General features: G+C 42.4%; 3 protein-coding genes across 3 annotated transcripts; 2 read left to right on the top strand and 1 right to left on the bottom strand.

The window, feature by feature from the left end:
• The first annotated feature begins 3,548 nt into the window (after positions 1 to 3,548).
• On the top strand, positions 3,549 to 5,681 carry LOC118770768 (hyaluronidase-5-like). Its single transcript, XM_036518540.1, has 3 exons — positions 3,549 to 4,490; positions 4,845 to 4,934; positions 5,346 to 5,681. The coding sequence occupies exons 1-3, from the start codon at positions 3,549 to 3,551 to the stop codon at positions 5,679 to 5,681; spliced, it is 1,368 nt and encodes a 455-aa protein (XP_036374433.1).
• A 2,741-nt stretch (positions 5,682 to 8,422) lies between these two features.
• LOC118770597 (hyaluronidase-5-like) lies at positions 8,423 to 10,690 on the top strand. Its single transcript, XM_036518358.1, has 3 exons — positions 8,423 to 9,349; positions 9,925 to 10,014; positions 10,226 to 10,690. Exons 1-3 carry the CDS (start codon positions 8,465 to 8,467, stop codon positions 10,634 to 10,636), a joined length of 1,386 nt encoding a protein of 461 aa, XP_036374251.1. The 5' UTR covers positions 8,423 to 8,464; the 3' UTR covers positions 10,637 to 10,690.
• A 3,453-nt stretch (positions 10,691 to 14,143) lies between these two features.
• Positions 14,144 to 17,928, bottom strand: LOC118770358 (transmembrane protein 229A). The gene has a single exon (XM_036517975.1). It carries the CDS (start codon positions 17,777 to 17,779, stop codon positions 16,718 to 16,720), a length of 1,062 nt encoding a protein of 353 aa, XP_036373868.1. The 5' UTR covers positions 17,780 to 17,928; the 3' UTR covers positions 14,144 to 16,717.
• Between the last annotated feature and the right edge of the window lie 1,160 nt (positions 17,929 to 19,088).

Genomic DNA, 19,088 nt, shown 5'->3' with positions numbered 1-19,088 from the left:
TATGCTAGGCTTATGGTGGTCTGTACAATGACAACATAAATAGCTGAGAGGCTGTGAATTAAACCTGCTGTGGATTACATCTTATTTGCCTCCTTGTACCAGGAAACAACTGGTTTGAACCAATCAAAGCACTTGCTCTCAGAAACCATTACCAAGGACCAAATGTCTTCACAGAGCCAACACCCACAGTTCCAAATTCACTCAAATTTGCAGGTTTTTTAAAGACCTACTTACCTGTCAGTGGTAATAAATCAGCACTCACAACCCTAAACTCCTTCTATCTGTGGATTTAAAACAAGATCCACAAGTTCTCTGGTCTGAACGCAGGAAGTGACTCATTATACCCAAGCAACACTGTATTAAGTAATGCTGTGCTTTTTGGCTTCCTGAACTTAACTTTACAAACTCCCTTCTCATATTCTATTGTGATGGAAGTTGCTCTGGAGAAGAGCATCTGCTAAATGCATATTATGTAATGTAATGTAATGTAATATTGAACTAAAAGCAGATCCATTGTGTGATCCATTAAAAGCATATCCCCTCTGTACATTTTGAATTTAAAATCACTCATGATGTTTATTCAATTAAAAGTCTCAGAACTCCAGCAGACTGTAAATCCACCTTTACCACAGCAACCGTTGGCACATACAGTCAGCATTCAGCTGTTTTTAGTCAACCTCTACATATCAGTTTTTACATTCCCTCTTCTTAGATTTTGGATATTGTTTGGTGTTTGCAGAAAGATCAGAGATTTCCGTACTGACTGGTCAAAAACATTGGGGCTGCATGAGGTTGGCATATATTTTTTTTAACCTGAGGGACTGAAAAAAGAACAACTCACCAACATGCCAGGTTTGCAGAGAACTGCAAAAAACAGAGCTATAGGGACAGACTATGTTTGTAATCCCTGCTGGATGCTATGCTATGTACACAGCAAATCCAAACAAGGTATTATTTTGAATATGATGCACTGCATAAGGGTGTGAGACTGCAGTGTGTTGTCTTATTTCCCAGTGCCATACTCAAAGACTGAATCACATCCATGTGAACAAGAAAATGTAATAAAGGAGAACTTTCCAATGAGTGTTTTCCCTGATTTCAGTCATGGCACTAATCCAGGGATTATTTTCTATGATATCAGTGATTTGAATAGATTAATTCAACCGCAGTCTCTCTCTTGAAGTCCTCATCCCTCGTGCTGGACTGCAGGCCCCAGGAGCAGTGCACTCTGGTTTACAAACAAAAACCCTCTACTGTATATTCTGGAGTTATGGAATTATGTGGTACATGAGAGTGAATGTACCCCAACTCTGTGTCAGACCCTGAATGGCTGAAAAAATAAATCATCTCACACAACTGATAGTTAAGGGAACACCATTATGCATATGTTTACTATAAGGAAACATGCTATAACTTTAATGTTTAGATATCTTTAATAGACCTTTATTTTTATATCTTATGCTTGCAAGCAGCTTGTCTCTCTCTCTAATCAGTTCCAGTGTTATTATCGCAAACTGAACAAATGTAAAAATGCTGAGGTGTTATTTACAAAGTTAAGTATAACAAACAGACGAAGGCTCTTGATAAAATGTTGATACGGCATTCCATAACACGTATACTGACCACCGTATTTATAAAGCGGTTCAAGCCCAAACTGACACACCAATCCTGTAGCAATCTTCATACAACAGGTAAGGGCCACTGTTAAGTTTACCATCTGTTGTGCTTACTTATTTCAAGAATAAGAACGTGGAAAAAATTGCAAATGGCAGCTTGAGATTCACAATCAACAGCTATCTGTGTGAGTCACAATGACTAAAGCTAGCTCAGTGGCTGCTTGGTTGTATTTTTGTCAGGTTATCCTCTTCCAATGCAGGCGTAAATGTGCGGTGGTCATTTTAGGCATAATGAGGTTCGCTTTCCTCCGCTGCTTTTTTTCCGGTTATGTTGAGCAATGACACCATTTTCAGAAACTCAAACAACTTTAATCATTGGTTCCCATTAGCTTTTCCCTGCACTGCTCTTACTAGGATTTGTTGCACTTGTGTGCAAGCAGTGAGTCAGCATGTATCAGGGCGTCTGCTAGGTAAAAATGAACAATAATAATAATCGGCCGTAAATATTATGGAACCACCTGTCTGAGAGAGGAGACAAACTCAAGGAGTTGTTCCTCCGTCTCTCAAATATTGTTTTTCCTGATTTTTTTCTTCCTCTTTGCCATCATGTTTTGCGGCACACTTATAGCAACGGGGGGCGAAAACCCACCGTACGCCCAAAGCTGTTGCTGAGCTGGTGCTCCAATAACGTCTTGGCCCCGGTCTGCACGAGGGCTTGCTACATTTACTGAGGTTAAACCAGTACACACGTTCCACAACATAACACCAAGGTGTCTTCTCCTGTCCCGTTCCAAGACAAACTTGGTGTGTCTGGCCTATAACAAGACCTTCTCCAAAGACAAATAGAGTCTGGGGGGAAGTCTCGTACACAGACGCACAGCGCGTCCTGCCTGGGAAACAGGGACTTGTTTTTTTGGGATTCCTCCTCTTTTACCGGTGCTAAAGAACCCTTCCTCCGGACCACGCTAAGCTCAGACCCAGACAGCAGCAGTCATCTCGACAGCTCTTGTGCAAACCACTGATTTGAAGCGATGTGCAGGTACTGTACCATTTGCTTATTGTTGCATGCGCGGATTTCAGCTCCAGCTGAGTTCCGGCAGCTGAGCAAAAATGTGAGGGGAAGTGGTGGTCATCTCTATGGCAACACCTCCCGAAAGACCTTGCCATCTTTAGTGAGGTCACGTCAGCTGCCAGAGGTGATGCCCTGAAACAGATAAGAATCAGCTGTATTAATCATGCATAATTTAATGCTTCGGGGAAGGTAATATACAAAGAGCTATTTTACAGAAGTACGAGTTATATTGACATTTTGGGAACTGGGACAACTTTGTAACCGCAGATGACCTCATCTAGCATATAAAAAATGTCAGACAAAAAGCCATCTGTAATTATGCACAGGATGTGCATTTTTTAACATAAACATCTATAACATAATTAGAATAGAGAGGTTATCAAGCTCTGATAGGTGATTTTAAATACTGGTAAATTTTATTTAAATTATTTTTCTTTCAAATAAGTATATTTTATAAGTAGGATATATGTTCATTACCTGGACCACTGTGCATGTGTGTCTGTGTGTGTAATACGTCTTCAGCTGGTATGTTGTGTGTGAGCGTGCATGCATGTTTGTGAAATGTCTGTATTCTTCACCAGCTTGCACGTTTGTGTGTGTGTGTGTGTGTGTATGTGTGTGTAATACATGTCTTCTTCACCTGGTAAGTTGTGTGTTTTAGTGTGTGTGCATGTATGTGTGTAATGCACCTTGAACCTTGAACCTTGCATTTTTTACCTGGAAATGTGTCTGTCTGCTTATAAGCGTGCGTAATATATGTCTTCTTCACCTAATTGTGTATGTGTTTGTGTATGCGTGTGTGTGTGTGTGTGTGTGTGTGTGTGTGTGTGTATGTGTGTCTTCCTGGGACAGGAGCAGTGATGGAGCAGCTCATCCAGATGAGGAAAGGCTGTCCTCAGCTGCTGCCTCTCCTCACCCTCTCCATTTTGGCAACCCTCAGCTCCGCCCTGCCCCTCCCCCCTACCGCCATCCCTCTGTCTGACGGTCAGCCCTTCGTTGTGGTGTGGAATATGCCCACTCCCACATGTCGCAGGTATGACATCCCCTTAGACACCTCTCCTTTCCTGGCCGTGACCACACCGGCCAAGGTGCCTGGGCAGTTTCTCGAACTGTTCTACTCTGACCGGCTGGGACTGTATCCCTATGTGAACCCAACCACCAAGCAGCAGTTCTACGGAGGCATACCGCAGAGGGGAAACCTGAGTGCCAGTCTGGCCAAAGCCCAAACAGACATCGCCTATTACATCCCGTCGGAATCAACCCCCGGTTTGGCCGTCATCGACTGGGAAGACTGGCGCCCCCTATGGGACAGGAACTGGGGCTCCAAGAGGATCTACTGCTCCCTGTCTGTGGCCTATGCCCGCCAATGCTTCCCGCTTCTACCCACAGCTCAGATCATTGCCAAAGCCAAGATGCAGTTCCAGGCCGCCGCCAGGGACTACATGGTGGAGACTCTGGATCTGGGGGTCAGCCAGAGGCCGCAATATCTGTGGGGCATCTACCTGTTTCCAAACTGCTATAACTACGGGTGGGCAGACCCTGGCTACACAGGGAAGTGCCCAGAGGAGGTGAAGAGTCAGAATGATGAGCTGCTGTGGCTCTGGGAGGCCAGCACCGCCCTCTACCCCTCCGTCTACTTGCCCTCCTCTCTGGGCGGGAGTCACAACGCGGCCCTCTTTGTCCGCAACCGCGTCCAGGAGGCCATGAGGGTTGCAGCCCTGCCCAAGAGGCCCTTCACTGTGCCCATCTACGTCTACACCCGCCCCGTCTTTACCGACCAAAACAGGCGCTTCCTCAGCGAGGTGAGACCATCTGTCCCCCTGGGGCTGTTTTTCTGGTTGAAGGTACAAATCACTTTTGGCTCATGTGTGCCCATTCCATCATTTTGTTAGGCAGGCATGTTTACGTAGCAACACACTCAGTGTTCTTACTCCTCCTTAAACAAAAAGCCTTTTTTGCGTGTAGAACAATAGCTGTGTAAATGACGTGAGTGTTTTAGGTGCAAGAGGTAACCAGGTGGTAACTTTCAAGATCTGAAATTACAGCGCCATTGTCTGGAACGTTTAAGCTAATGTGGTGAGGTGTCAGGTTTCTGTATGCAAAGCCACGCTGTAGTTTTTCCTTACATTCCTCCCCACACACTCTGTCGTCTCCAGGGGGACCTGGTCAGCACCATCGGGGAGTCTGCTGCTGTGGGGGCCTCCGGTTCAGTCCTGTGGGGGGCCAGCGCTGACTTCGATGACAAGGTATTCTCACCCGCACCCTGAAACCTGATAACGTGCCAAGCACACCGCTGTGCTCGCTGCAGGCCCGTCCCTGCCACCTGCCAGCCTCCGGTGTCTTAATGATTGGATTGCTGCAAGTCGTGACCCAATCTCCCTGCAGGATACAGCACCGTCAGGATATGCCAACCACATTTCTGCACCGTCTCATCAAGCTCACAGAGGATGCCAAACACAAGGCAACATGGAGAAATGACTCAGAAAAAGGAAAACTCTGCCTCTTCTGGTTTTGTTGCTCTTTAAAACAGCCACTACATGCTGCATACAGCTGCATTGCAAAAAAAAAAATAAGTACAAAACTAGAAATGTCATTCACAATGTGGGTTCTCTGCACTCAACACGTAATCAATACAAGCCCCCTGTCTTCCCCTCTAGGCCTCCTGTGAAGCTCTGTCTGGTTACCTCACCTCCACCCTCAACCCCTACATCGCCAACGTGACAGCAGCAGCCAAGCTGTGCAGCGACACACTCTGCCAGGGCAACGGCCGCTGCGTCCGGCAGGACTACAACACCGACGCCTACCTGCACCTGAACCCCAGCAGCTTTAAAATCCAGAGCTCCGATGGGAGATACGTGGCGGTCGGGAGGCCCACCCTCGCAGACCTAAGGGTTTTCGCCGAAAAGTTCACCTGCCAGTGCTTTGCCGGGCTGGACTGCTCACCCAAACTGACCCCCCAGCTTCGCAGAACTCTAATGGTCATCCGCGTGTAACCTAGCGCCTCATTCAAAAAAACTGACAGACTTTTCAGTTCCAGCCAAATTGACTTGAAAGCATATTTGGCTGCTCTGAATATGACTATAAATGAAGAATTAAAGTTTTAAGGCAAGTTTTAGAATTTGCTACAAATAAGCTCCCAACTGGGAGCTGGATGATTCAGTTTACCAGTTGGTGAAATCTTTGTGCTGACTGTTTTTAACCTATAATTTATATAATTTCATAATGATTGCCTTCAAACACTTACACATTCTGTCGCTTGACATGTGAATAGGGACCCACTTGAGAGCGACCAAATATGACAACATATCACAATAAAATTAATTTGTGGATTATTAATCACAGTGGTATTACTTATTTACCCTTACAGTGCAAAGTGCAAAAAACCACTAAATTCCTGCTTCTGTCCCACAAAGAGTATAACCTTACACAGAGTGCATATATGTTCTGTTCTACCCTGAAAAGGAGCAGACCTACAGGCTTGCAGGGTGGGCTGCAGTGGTGCATGTAATCACTGAACAGCAATATTTCAGTACACCTGCACATACACACACAGTCTCACACACACACACACACACACACACACACACACACACCACAGTTTTGTCTGGTACATTTCCACCTTATTTTGACTCTCAGTAGTGAAAGAGAGTAGCATAGAGAAAACATTTCCTGGCCTTTGGTATGATGCACTAAATCAAAATGTCCCTGAGTGATGTCCAGACACTGTCCTCTCACACTTATTGCCCCCCCAGTTCCTTGGGGCTATGGAACTTCCAATTCTTAACATTTCTGTAGATCAGTGAATTACCCAGTTACAAGGATGGCCTGGGGGGAGACACGGGCAGCAGCATGCTTTGAGTTCATTCGGGCTCTTAATAACTTCAACCTTGACAAGTTTCCACATGTGCCGGGCATGAAGCCTAAACTACAAGCCAATGGGTAGTTATTTTAGGGTGAGTTATTTAAACACTCATGGGAGATCGGAGATGAGATTTCTTCCAATGTCCTGACAATCGCGTACAGAGAGATTAGTCAAGCTCTCGGTTAGGGAGAGAAGACTCGGTTAGGAGAGAGATTTTCCAGATTAAGGCAGTTTATGGCAAACCCACAGTAAGTGCTGCTCTTTTTTCATTTAACAACTTTTAATAGCTTTATTCTATCTTGAGTTTCCTGTTTAAAGTTGTTCTTCCTGTATTTTATCTCAGTTTTTCTTCCTCTTGCTCTCCCTGGCCTGTGGTCTCGGTTCAGACATTGAAAATTGTGATGAAAGCCATTTTACCTCATGCCAGGAACTGAAAAAGTGTTGAGGTTCCAGCAGGGAAGTTCCAAGGGGAGCATGTTACTCTTACGCATACTTGTTTCTAGTTCAGAGGACGGAAACAGGGGAGCCTTTCGGTCACACCTTGGTGACGAAACCCTCACGTGAAATCATGTGCCTGCAATACCTGTCTCTTGTGAAGAAATACAGTTCTTTCATACATTGGTCACAGATTTTTACCCAAACTCACGGCTGAAACATTTGCAATAGGTTCTATCAATGAAATATAAATATAAAATGACGTTAATACAGACTTCGTGATTAGAACAACATTACATATTAATTTCCACTTATGTTCAGGTCCTCTAGCTAGCACACCGGAAATCCCATTTCCAAATTTTTCACAATGTGACACAACAATACTGAGTATGACAAATCAGGTGGAAACAGATTACACACTATAACTGACTTCTTAAAATAAGAATGGAAGCTGTACTCATCTCAGATCTTTGGAGGCTGGACCCATCGCACATCTTTGGAGGTGTCCTGTTTCTCACTTAAGAAACAATGCATCTCCTGTGTAGACACAATTAGTGACAAGTGGAATTCTATCTCAGGAATGCATATTTTGTAATGTTGTGAAAGAGGCGGGAGGTATAGGCAGCACTCTTACTTTCCCCAACCAGAGACAGTTGCAAACCACCAGGACAGAGGTAAGGCAAATAAAACCGGCTCAATTATTCTAAGACAATATTTGTATAAATGGTGTGCCTATCTTTGTACTTTGCTGGGCTATAATCCAATTCATTTGAAAATCCATTGTGAAAATCATCATGTGGGATGGTAGTATTATGTTAAATTGTTGAATAATGTAATGTCTTTGAAAAATGTGTTTTAAGTGAATTGATTACAACCATGCATGGCAGATAAATTTAATCACAGTCTGAAATATTTGAAATATGAAATACAGTGTCATTTGATGTTTGGTTATTGCTCATGCAGATCATGTCTGCTGACTTTAACAAAATTTGTTTAAGTAGGTAACTTTCAATGGTGCTGTAGTTATATAGCTTATTTTAATGGGATTTTCCGAAGATTTTGAATGGTATGGCAGAAGTGTTCTAGAAAATGATGTCACAGTGCATTTTTAAAAAAGAACAGTCAACATTTAAATAATTTCCACAGGAGACATGCAAAAACAAAAGAATGCAGCTTTTGAAAAAATAACTGTTTTTTTATGGTGATGAAAACTGCACATAGTTTGTTGATCATTTGGTTCAATTAAGTAAATATGGTTCAGTTCTGCCAATTCATTATTACAGTTTTTACTCAGTTCATTAAGACTGTTTTATGTTTAGCTTTAACTTTTTAGACCAGAAAGGCACACTTGTTTTGATATCACGCTTGGTTTGATAATCATTTTCTATTTTGCTCTCTTCGAGGTACAAGGCTCACCGTGACCTGCATGTGAAAATGTTTGCCTTTTATGGACTTCGTCTGAGGGAGTGTGTCGTATTCATGGTGCTGCTTAACCAGTGCGCCTCACTACCAAAAACAGCACCACCCCTGAAGCCAGATTTTCCCTTTGTTTTCATGTGGAACGCTCCCACCGAACTCTGCGAGAGCAGGTTTGGTATGGGTCTGGACCTGACATACTTTCAGTTCGTCAGCAGCACTTTGAAGACGGCGATCAACCAGAGCATCTCCATTTTCTACACGGACAGATTCGGCATCTTCCCCTATGTGGATGAAGAAACTGGAGAGACATACAGCGAGGGACTCCCTCAGCTAGTTGATATCAAAGAGCATCGCGAATTAGCAGAAGATGACATTATCTTCTACATCCCCGTCGACCAGCCCGGCCTAGCTGTGCTGGATTTTGAAGAATGGAGGCCGCAGTGGGTCCGTAACTGGGGCAGCAAAGATATCTACAGACAGGTGTCAATCGAAACTGTCATGCAGAAGCATGTCTTACTGACCAAGGAAGAGGCAGAAGTCATCGCCAAACGAGTGTTTGAGGCAGCAGCCAAGCGCTATTTTTTGAAATCTCTGAAGCTGGGAAAAACACTGCGTCCACAGCGATTGTGGGGCTACTACCTGTACCCAGACTGCTACAACTATGAATACAACCAGGATTTAACAGACTATATGGGCCAGTGCCCTGAAATTGAAAAGGAGAGAAATGACGAATTACTCTGGCTTTGGCAAGAGTCGACAGCTCTGTACCCCTCTATATATCTTGAGCTGGTACTGAAGGACACCCCTGAGGCTGCTCTGTATGTCCGCCATCGCATCCAGGAGGCCATGAGAGTCTCTATGCTGCCTAACAAAAACTACTCCATTCCCATCTATGCCTACATTCGTCCTGTGTACAAAGACAGTGATGAGGTCTACTTGTCTAAGGTCAGTCTATGTTTATATTACTCTCAGCATAGACAGAATTGAATGGAGAGCAAATTAAATACAAAAATAACATGGAACATATTACTTTTCAATATTTACACATTTTATTAAAATAATAATAACAGGCAGATTGCTGCAGTGAAATACACCTAGGGTTCGTGAGGTATAAGTACCAATAAGACAATTAATTAAATTGCTTATAATTTAGAGGAGTGTAGGAGTTTAGAGCATCATCATGTTTACATCAGTACTCCCTCCGTTTAATTTGTATGTCTTCACCTACCTATAGCACGAATGCATTGCTTCTTAGGCTTCTTCCCTCTGTCTCCTTCCTATCAGATAGTCTTGTGAATGTCTTTACATCTTAAAAAACGGGACAATAATGTTCCTTCTCAATCATTTCTGTGTGAATGAACTGTCATCACGCAACAATGTAAACAACAGCAAAAATTAGTGCTGCTTCAGCATATACCTTGCAGACGTCCGAGTGTTTCCATGACAACAGATGTAACGTTTGATCTGTAGTATCCTGTGATCGTGTGCTTTCTAATGGTGTGAATCCGATAATATTCCAGTTGGACTTGGTTAGTACTATCGGAGAAGCTGCTGCTTTGGGGGCCGCCGGCGTTGTTGCCTGGGGGGATATGAACGTCTCGGAGAGCGAGGTAGGCCTACACTAAATTTCCACATTATTGTTTTTGTTTTAACAAATACCTAGCGGTGAGCGTGTTTTCAAGAAGGAAAAAAACAGACTTTTCCCCACGTGTTGCTTAGGTTCATTTTGAAGTCGTATTCGGTAAAAACTCATTAAGTCATTGTTGTGCCTACTTGTTGCTGTTGCTGATCTCCATTGTTTTTTTGTTTTTTTTTTTGAAGAATTCATGCTTCGCTGCTAGACGCTACTTGGAGAAAACGATGAACCCCTACATCGTGAACGTAACTACGGCGGCGCGTCTGTGCAGCTCTGCACTATGTCAAGGCAAAGGGCGATGTGTGAGGAAGAACTGGGACAGTGGAGAGTACCTCCACCTCGATCCGTACAGGTATCTAATCAAGCGGTCCAGACTCGGCGAACTGACCGTGAGGGGGGACCTAACCCAGGATGACATTGACTGGTTCGAGGAGAGGTTCGACTGCCTGTGCTACAGCGACGGTCCCTGCTACTCCCCCATCACTTTGAACAGAGTATCAAACTTCGTCCACGGTAAAGGAGTTAACCTCTACCCGGTGCGAGCTCCCTTTCTGACGTCCGTAATATTCTTGTATTTCCTGTTAAGGCAAGCGTAGGCTTGAGTGTTATAGGATCTGCGTGCCACTATATGAGGGGAAAAAGAGGCACATTCATTTTTTTTTCTAAATAAAGCGATAGTTTTGATTGTTCAGCTTTATTTACATTTATTCTACACAAAATGTTTAAAGACACCAAAGCATCTATCCAAATGTAGTAAGTGTACCCAAACTTAATGTTCGTACCAACCCTTCAAAACAAAAATGGGGTTTACTGTCCCCTTATCCTCAGTTTTTTTCTATGCATAACCCAATTCACCCTGACCAAACAAATAGGTCTTTAAAGCTTCATTGGGGCTTTTTGAAAAATCATGTTTTGGCCTAAACAGCTCAGTGATGTGGCAATGTTCCATAAAAGTGTGAGCTAGAGTCTCGGTTGGCAATCCGGTTGTGCCAGATGTCAGTTTGAAGCTATCACCCTCTGTACACTGAACATGTCCTTTTCTTTTCTTAATGAGTATCTTATTCAAGGACCTCTAGCTACATTTCATCCTGTCATGATTCATCTGCTGTGGCTCCTCACATGGTCAAATGTTAAACCCTGCTCTTGCCAGCCACGCTAGCAGATTCACAGAGTTTGAAACCTTGGCCCATTTATGAATTTGAGACAAAACGAGAGAGACAGAGTGAGAGAAGTGGAGAAAAAGAATAGGGCAGATGTTCCAACTGAGCATGCTCCAACTTGAATCTGATTTTACTGTTTTGTGTGTTTTTCCATTTGAATATAATTTCAATACTTATCACATTGGAAGAGTCTTGTCTTCTGTTGAATCTGATCCTGAAGTTACAGCTTTAAGGATCCTATAATCTCATAAGGGTCACACAAACTGTGTGTGCTTTGTACAAGAAGAACAAGAAGATGTTGTATGAACAAGTATGAACAAGAAGATGCTTTCAATAGATTTACCCTATATTTTCATAGGTATTTTTATAGATATTTTCACATCCTCAACTTGGTGACCTTAAGCAGAGGATGGTTTGTGGGACTGAAGGTATCATTTGGAGTTACTACAAGCATAAGCAGTCACAGGTCCCTCTTTTTAAATAAACAGCTGCACCCACTGTTTATTGATATACTCAGGGACTTTTGCAAAAGAAAACTAGACTTCTTATGCATTGTGTTAGGTTTGAATCAAAGTTTGCAGTCTGTGGCAGAGAAGAGGATGCAGGGTTGGAGTGGGGACTATTGTCATTATTTGGGGTAACAAATACGGGTGTTATCATATTATCCTGTTAAAACATTACACATATAGTATAGCAAAAACTAATAGATTTGACTGCCAGTCATGGCCAGCTGGGCTAGGGCTGTGGGTCTCAGCCTGCATTCACAAAGAGCACCTTACTTGAATGAGCCACTCAGCAAGTCTCTCTTCTCATTTGTGTGTCTTGCAATGAGAGAACCCACATTGCTATCTTTTTATTGTTTTCAGGTGGCACTATGACCCCATCTAGAACAGTCGTACATAATAAGATGGAACCCTGTCTGTGAGCTGTAATGTACTTGAACCCTAACTGTGATATGTAAAATGCTGGAATGCTGTCTGTGAGCTGTAATGTACTTGAACCCTATCTGTGATATGTAAAATGCTGGAATGCTGTCTCTGAGATGTGACATGCTGGACCCCTGAAAGTAAAGTGATACCAATCTAGTGTTTCTACAGTTATTGTACATATTTGACATATTTTCTTACAATAAAATAACTTGGAGGCATTCCGTTTGATCCAGTTTTTTGCCTACAGGGGCACTGAGGGGGATGGGAGAAATACTTTTATTCAGTGAATTTGCAGGACCTAAAGCCCTTTAAGGTATTAAGGAAGATTATTGCCTGCAAATAGCATTATTTCTCATGAAGAGACTCCTCAAATTCAAAGTAGTGCCACACAGAAGGAGTTAAGTTCCCACATTGGAGGGGGCAAGGAGGAACCAGGACTGAAATGTTAGAAAAAAATATATTATATATATACACCATATGAACAAAAGTATTCGGACGCCTGACCATTACATTGTAATGACATTGTATTCAAATACATATACTTTAATATGGAGTTGGTCCCCCTTTTGCAGCTATAACAGCTTCCACTCTTCTTGGAAGGCTTTCCACAAGATTTTGGAGTGTTTCTGTGGGAATTTGTGCCCATTTGTGCCTTTTGTAGAGCATTTATGAGGTCAGGCACTGATGACGAGAAGGCCTGGCTTGCAATCTCCGTTCTAGTTCATCCCAAAGGTGCTCAGTGGGGTTGAGGTCAGGGCTCTGTGCGGGCCAGTCAAGTTCTTCCACACCTAACTCATCAAACCATGTCTTTATAGACCTTGCTTTGTGCACTGGGGCACAGTCATGCTGGAATAGAAAAGGGCCTTCCCCAAACTGTTGCCACAAAGTTGGAAGCATAGCATTGTCCAAAATGTCTTGGTATGCTGAAGCATTAAGATTGCCCTATATATAATAATTATGTTTATATGATAATGAAATACAATGAAATACAATCATTTCATTACCAACTTACCATTTCGTAACCCTGAGCTTGCAAATTAGTTTGCAAAACTACATGAGTCTTCCATGGCAATGCACACTGTAAAGTATGTGCAAGAAGAGCAATTCAAAATAGTGTACGGAGGGAATGCAAGCAAGAATTCAAGAAACCAAACATACCAAAAGTCTCAGGAGTCAGGATGGTGAAAATGCACATTTCTGTGTAACACAGAGAAATACAAACAACATTAAATCCTCATTTAAACCCCAGCCAAGAAACTGCATAGCTTCTCTGACAGCCCTGAGGACTCTCAGTTTATACCAGAAATAAACTACCCCTAGTGCAGTGTCTGTAAAGACCGATAGCAGTGTAGCTGTCATGATACCTGCCCATTAAGGAAACACCCAGTGAGCTAACTGTAGATACTGTGTGACAGAGCAAAAGTGACAGGCTATGTGCTAATTAAACTGGCAGAGCCAGCCTCTAAATCTTCTCTGCAGGCTTTCTGCAGCACACAAATATTTGCCTAGCGCTGTATTATAACTGATAAAGGCCCAGGACAACTCCCTCAAGTTGAGTGGAGTCTCCCTTGTTGTCTCTGGTAGAGATCATCACATTACACGGTCTCCGTGGCAACATTCCATCAGCACATATTGTACAGGAAGCACTTAAGGGGTTCCACTGATAGCCGTGCTCTCCGTCTGGCGCTGTAGGTCTTATAAAAGATGACTCATGCAGCCACAAGATAGTCTTTTAACAGTTTATTCACCCATTACGATCTCATCTTTGAAGAGGGCATTTTTTTTTTTTTTTGCAACTTATAGCTTTTGTAGTTACATATTGTAAACATCTTATGTAAAATGATGCATTTTCTTCATTAAGCTAATCAGAATGATGCTAGTGAATACACACACAGAGAAGTAAAGCAATGTAAAGAAAAAGATGTAATAAGCTTTCGGCCTCAATTCTGAAAACGTACCATGTATCAGAATGACTTTGGTACAAAAATGTGTAAATCTTTAGGACAGCTGACATTATAGTTATCAAATAATAATCTCTTAGTGACAAAGGGTATTGCTTGTCATTCTATGGATGTTAATGGATTTCATACAATCAAGACACATATTATTTATATATCTATTCATACCCCACTTTCAAGTTCCCAACTTACATGTTTAAACAGTATTTGTTTCCTTTGGTGTACCTATGTCTACATTTGACTCCAAAGACAACGAAATGAATCATAAAACACACAAGCAATACAAGTTATGAGTTCTCATGTTACACTAAATTTAGGACTCTTGATTTTAAGGAGTTGACTTTACTTCTGTTTAGAAAAATCAGCTTCAAAATTGTCTGCCTCCACAAATATTTTCAAAAGGACATTGTAGGAGTTGCACCTTTAGCTGCCTTGGTTAAAAACCTCAGGGTCTGATACATATACATTTAGATACATGCACTTTAAGCTGCAGAGACTCATAAACATGTTGGATCCACAAAAAATCCCTTTGCCTCTTGGCCTCACGGTATTCATTTGCTCAGCAGACACATGTTACCATGGCACAGAATTGCACAGTGATTTCACATACTCTGGAACCGTTATATCGCTAGGTCTGAGTAGCTGATGAAGCACCTTGTTAAAAATTACAATAGGGCCTCACCTGGGACTTAAACCCACAATTTCATAGCTATTACTCCCACCTCTGCATTTGTTCTGCATGTCTTTCTCTCTCCTTTCCTCTCTATGCACCAGGAATAATCACAGACACTGCAGGGCCAATGAAACTGCTGAAATCCATCACTATGATTGGATAAAAGCTAAAACTGGGAATTCATTCTCTGGAGGGTATTCAAGTATCAGCTGGACCATTCATTCTCCTCTAAGCCACAAAAAACATAATGCCTTTCTTTAAAACGAATCTACCGTAATCTTCTTGTGGAATTTGGGGCTTATGAGTGCAATTATTCTCATTATTAATTTTCTCTATCATGTGTTTCATGCATTTATTTATTATTTCATTTATTAAAAAGAATTATACAAAAAAATTAAACCTATGCAAAAACAAATAGATCAGACCACAAAAGTCTTCATGCATCTTTCAGATTACTTCACTGCCTTTCTATTTAGCAAGACCACAGAAAAATACTCTCTGTATAAATAGACTGATATTCCTCGGAAGCAAGTACTATCCCTGTTTCAGTCACCTTCGACAGCCACCAGCAGTGGCAATAGAAAATGTTAAAATGGGCCCCATATTTACAAAAACAGTGTGAAATACCTGCAACAAAAGAGATCCAATATTAGAAATGTTAAAAACACTAGTGCTTTTTCTAGTCTTTTTTTTCAGTGGGCACAGCAGCCAGTCACAAGCTGCTGAATACATCACAGTGCACGGTTTTCAGTAACTCAGCTTTCTTTTTGGTCCGGCATCACAATTCGGTACGAAAGAGGATTCAAAGTTGATTTATCAGGCAGTAATTCTTGAAATGTTTGAAAACAGGTTATTTAACTGAAGTGCGTTTTAATAAAAAGTTCCACTTTTCTAATTCAGACTTTCTCTTCAAAAGACAATGTTGAGCTAACCTCAGAGTAAATTTTGCAACCCATCCTGGTAATCTAAAACCTCCACCTAGATAGAACTCCATCTATGACTGGGCATGCATGTTAATTCCAAACATATGCTTTAATGCCATTGTTAACCTACGCTATAATAAAAATGGTTACCCCACTGCAATTAATGATTAGATGATTTATAAATGTGACAAGGGGACAGTATTACAGCCTAATCCCTTATCTAATTTTCTAGTAAAGCAAATAATAAGCCTATTCCACAGAATTCAGTCTGTGGTGCTTCCGTGTCCTCCTTTCTTCCCCGGTTATCAGGCTCTCATAGAAGGCACTCTGGATGACGAACAGTGTATTAAAATGTACAGTTTAAAGAAACACAGCAATATCAATTCAATTCCTGCATTCTGACAACCAATGATGTGCTAAAGCATCTTCATTGACAGATCCTAACCTTCATCACAGCTTTGCAGGTGTTTATCTTCTACCATATTCACGTCATAACATTTCACTTCACTTCGCCAACATAAGCACTGTTTTGACTCTGTTAGCTGTACCATCATAACTGCAGGATGTACCTCTGAGTGCCTGTTGTGGATACCTTATTTGGATACCCTGTCATGCAAGGTTCAGCAGCTGAAAACAGGCTTGCTAAGCAGGGGGAATCCCAGGAATCTATTTCATGTCAAATACCATCATACGTTTACTGACTGCCAAATATCAACCTGTGGTGTTGTGTACATATGTACAGCCTGCCCTTCAGGATGCGTCAATTGCAAAACTTCATCTTATTCAAAGCGAACACTGTATTAAAATGGCAGTTGTCCTGACGAACTAAGAACCAGAAAACGTTTGGACATCGTCACCTTAGAAAAAAGATAGACCCTTACGTCACATTAAAGCTGTTTTGACAGCTACAATAATTTCTCTGAAGAAATACTTATTTTAAAACTACGTGTACGGCTTTGATGTTCGGATTAAATGTACGCCGTTGGTATTTGTGATGAACGTTCATATCATTACCCTAATTTAATGTGCCAATATTATGATACATGTTTTTCTTTAAAGCTGTGACGCCCATTGATCCCACAACCCTTTGACATCGTGTCTTTGGCACACACGACATGCATCAATACATTGGAGAGTACATCCTGATACAGACTCAGACAGATCCAACCGGGCAGATAGAGCAGAGTGATGAGACCCATGAAATTCAAAGGATAGTGAGAGTAGTCCCATGAACACGCGCCGTAGTGCCGCAGCGCCAGCCCCCACGAGAACTCCCAGGTGTAGATGAAACAGATGTAAATCGGAAGCCTTTTCCACGTACTCCATCCTCGCTTGAAATGCAGGTGCACGTACAGCTTTTCCACCACATAGCTGCAGCTGCCGTACATGAAGAAGGACCAGAGAGACGTGTGGCCCTTCAGTGTCCGGTCGGATTTTTCGATGAGGTTGAACATCGAAGTGAAAACGACTTCATCCAAAAAACCGTGCATTCCAAAGAACGCAAAACGCACGATGCCCGGCAGTCCGCGTGCAGACCCCTGCGCCTGAATCAGTTCCGCCTGGGCGCGTTTCCGTGGACAGCGGTACTGAAGGCGCAAGAATCTCTTGAGAAATACTTGCGAGTAGTACAGGGCGATTATATAGTGAATAGCAACCTGCGCTACCGACGTGCTCTGTACAGGACTGGACAAGGCTATGGTATTTCCGATCAAGATTTGCAGCCCGATGTAGACAGAAGGATAGAATATGCAATGAAAAACGACGGGGCGTCCTTGGAAGATCCTCTTCTGCGAATATATTTTCTCTAGCGCGAAATGAGTCATCGAATGCACGATGCAAAGATAGGGGGAGGAGAATCCCAGCAATTTCAGATCATTGCCTTGCAGGAATGTATGCACCGATGACAGGATAATGTCCAACGTGACTCCGTGCATCCCGTAGAAATAGAGTCGCATCCATGGTGGCAGCTTTTGCATTGATTCGCTTGCGTTTTCGGTGCTGCTGGACAGATCCCGCTGCCGACTCTTCCTCAATGGTGCCGGGCTTGCGCAGTCCACTGAGCGAACCGGCGGACTGTCTCTCCGCCGGCTGGTCATGGTCACACTCAGACGTAATTCAGACGTCGACTACGCTTTGTTTGGTTTGCATGTTGTAATTTCCTCCTGAATGACAGCGCCGGGTAGACTAACTGGCTGCGAATATTTAAAGTCCTGCACTTGACATCGCGTCTAATCCGCATCTGAAGTGAGGGGGGAGCTAACGTGCAGTTAAAAAGGACGTCCTCAACATGACGTTCCTTAACTCGAAACTCCTTAGTGACGTGCCGCTGCTGTAATTGAGGATAACCATATTGCTACCATCTGTAAAGTCATGTGAGCAAACACCTGACCTAGAGTCCGATCATGAATCTTTCCAATAGCTGCTGCACCAACAATAAGTAATTATTTTTGTATTAGAAGCTCCGTAAATTGCATGTGGTTAATATTGTCAGTAGCCTACTTTCCTGATGTGTGTAAACTCAATGGGCTATCAATTCTAAATGTAGAATAAAACTGCGGGGCAGACATCACGCGCAGCAGTTAGTCTAGTTTTTTTTTTTTTTTTTTACACAATATAATTGTGGTCAAACGTCTGGCTCTTTGACTTTGTGTTGTGTGCTGCTTTAGCAATTTTTTTTCATAGATATTTTATGCAGCTCCTGTTTCTTATAAGGAACAACCATAAATCAAATCTTATGGGCTACAATTTATTTTGCATTGCTCTGTAGCTTTAAGAGAGAGCGAAACAAAGAGAAAGCACAACGGGAGCGGTACCAAGAAGGAAGCTTACTCAGAGAGGAGAGAAACAGAGAAATACCTTGTATTAGCAGTATGTGTGGCCGGCCTTTTTCTGCCTGAAAAATTCGCTGTGACGAGTGATTTTCACTATAATGTGTACAAAAGAAATAATACCCTCTATTATTTGGTGCATTTCAGGACACATTAATTACATTACATTAATTAATCATTGTCACCTTTCATGAAGCAAAATCAAATAAAATAAAGTAAAATATACAAAAAAAAAAACTGATTCAGCAAACATAACAGAAACAAATCATATCTCATACCACATCACATCACACCAAGCCACACTGTAATATAACACAGCAAAAAGGACAAGGCAGTCTAGTGTACTGCTGCCCTGTGTTATACTCAAAGAGCCTAGAAATAGGAGTGTTATGTGAAGGCCAGCTTAAATGGATGGACAGGTTTTGAGCTGTTCCTTAAAACTGGAGGGTGGCTGCATTTTGATGCAGGGAGGATGTGCATTCTATGGCCCTGGGGCTTGAATCATGAAGTCTCAATCACCAACAGTGTGGAAGAAAGAGGAGGGAACAGCCCGGGGGATCAGGGGATGAGAAGTGAG

The sequence above is a fragment of the Megalops cyprinoides genome, chromosome 23 (genome assembly GCF_013368585.1).
Source record: "Megalops cyprinoides isolate fMegCyp1 chromosome 23, fMegCyp1.pri, whole genome shotgun sequence".
NCBI classification, from domain to species: Eukaryota; Metazoa; Chordata; class Actinopteri; order Elopiformes; family Megalopidae; genus Megalops; species Megalops cyprinoides.
Note: the sequence above shows the minus strand (reverse complement) of the source record. Positions and strands in the feature narration are given on the sequence as shown.

What these genes read in the sequence shown, in the direction of transcription:
- LOC118770358 (XM_036517975.1), bottom strand. Translation starts at nt 17,779, where the DNA reads ATGACCAGCCGGCGGAGAGACAGTCCGCCGGTTCGCTCAGTGGACTGC.
- LOC118770768 (XM_036518540.1), top strand. Translation starts at nt 3,549, where the DNA reads ATGGAGCAGCTCATCCAGATGAGGAAAGGCTGTCCTCAGCTGCTGCCT. An exon ending in ACAGGCGCTTCCTCAGCGAG is followed by an intron (nt 4,491 to 4,844) that starts GTGAGACCATCT and finishes TGTCGTCTCCAG; the next exon opens with GGGGACCTGGTCAGCACCAT. An exon ending in GCGCTGACTTCGATGACAAG is followed by an intron (nt 4,935 to 5,345) that starts GTATTCTCACCC and finishes CTTCCCCTCTAG; the next exon opens with GCCTCCTGTGAAGCTCTGTC.
- LOC118770597 (XM_036518358.1), top strand. Translation starts at nt 8,465, where the DNA reads ATGGTGCTGCTTAACCAGTGCGCCTCACTACCAAAAACAGCACCACCC. An exon ending in ATGAGGTCTACTTGTCTAAG is followed by an intron (nt 9,350 to 9,924) that starts GTCAGTCTATGT and finishes ATAATATTCCAG; the next exon opens with TTGGACTTGGTTAGTACTAT. An exon ending in TGAACGTCTCGGAGAGCGAG is followed by an intron (nt 10,015 to 10,225) that starts GTAGGCCTACAC and finishes TTTTTTTTGAAG; the next exon opens with AATTCATGCTTCGCTGCTAG.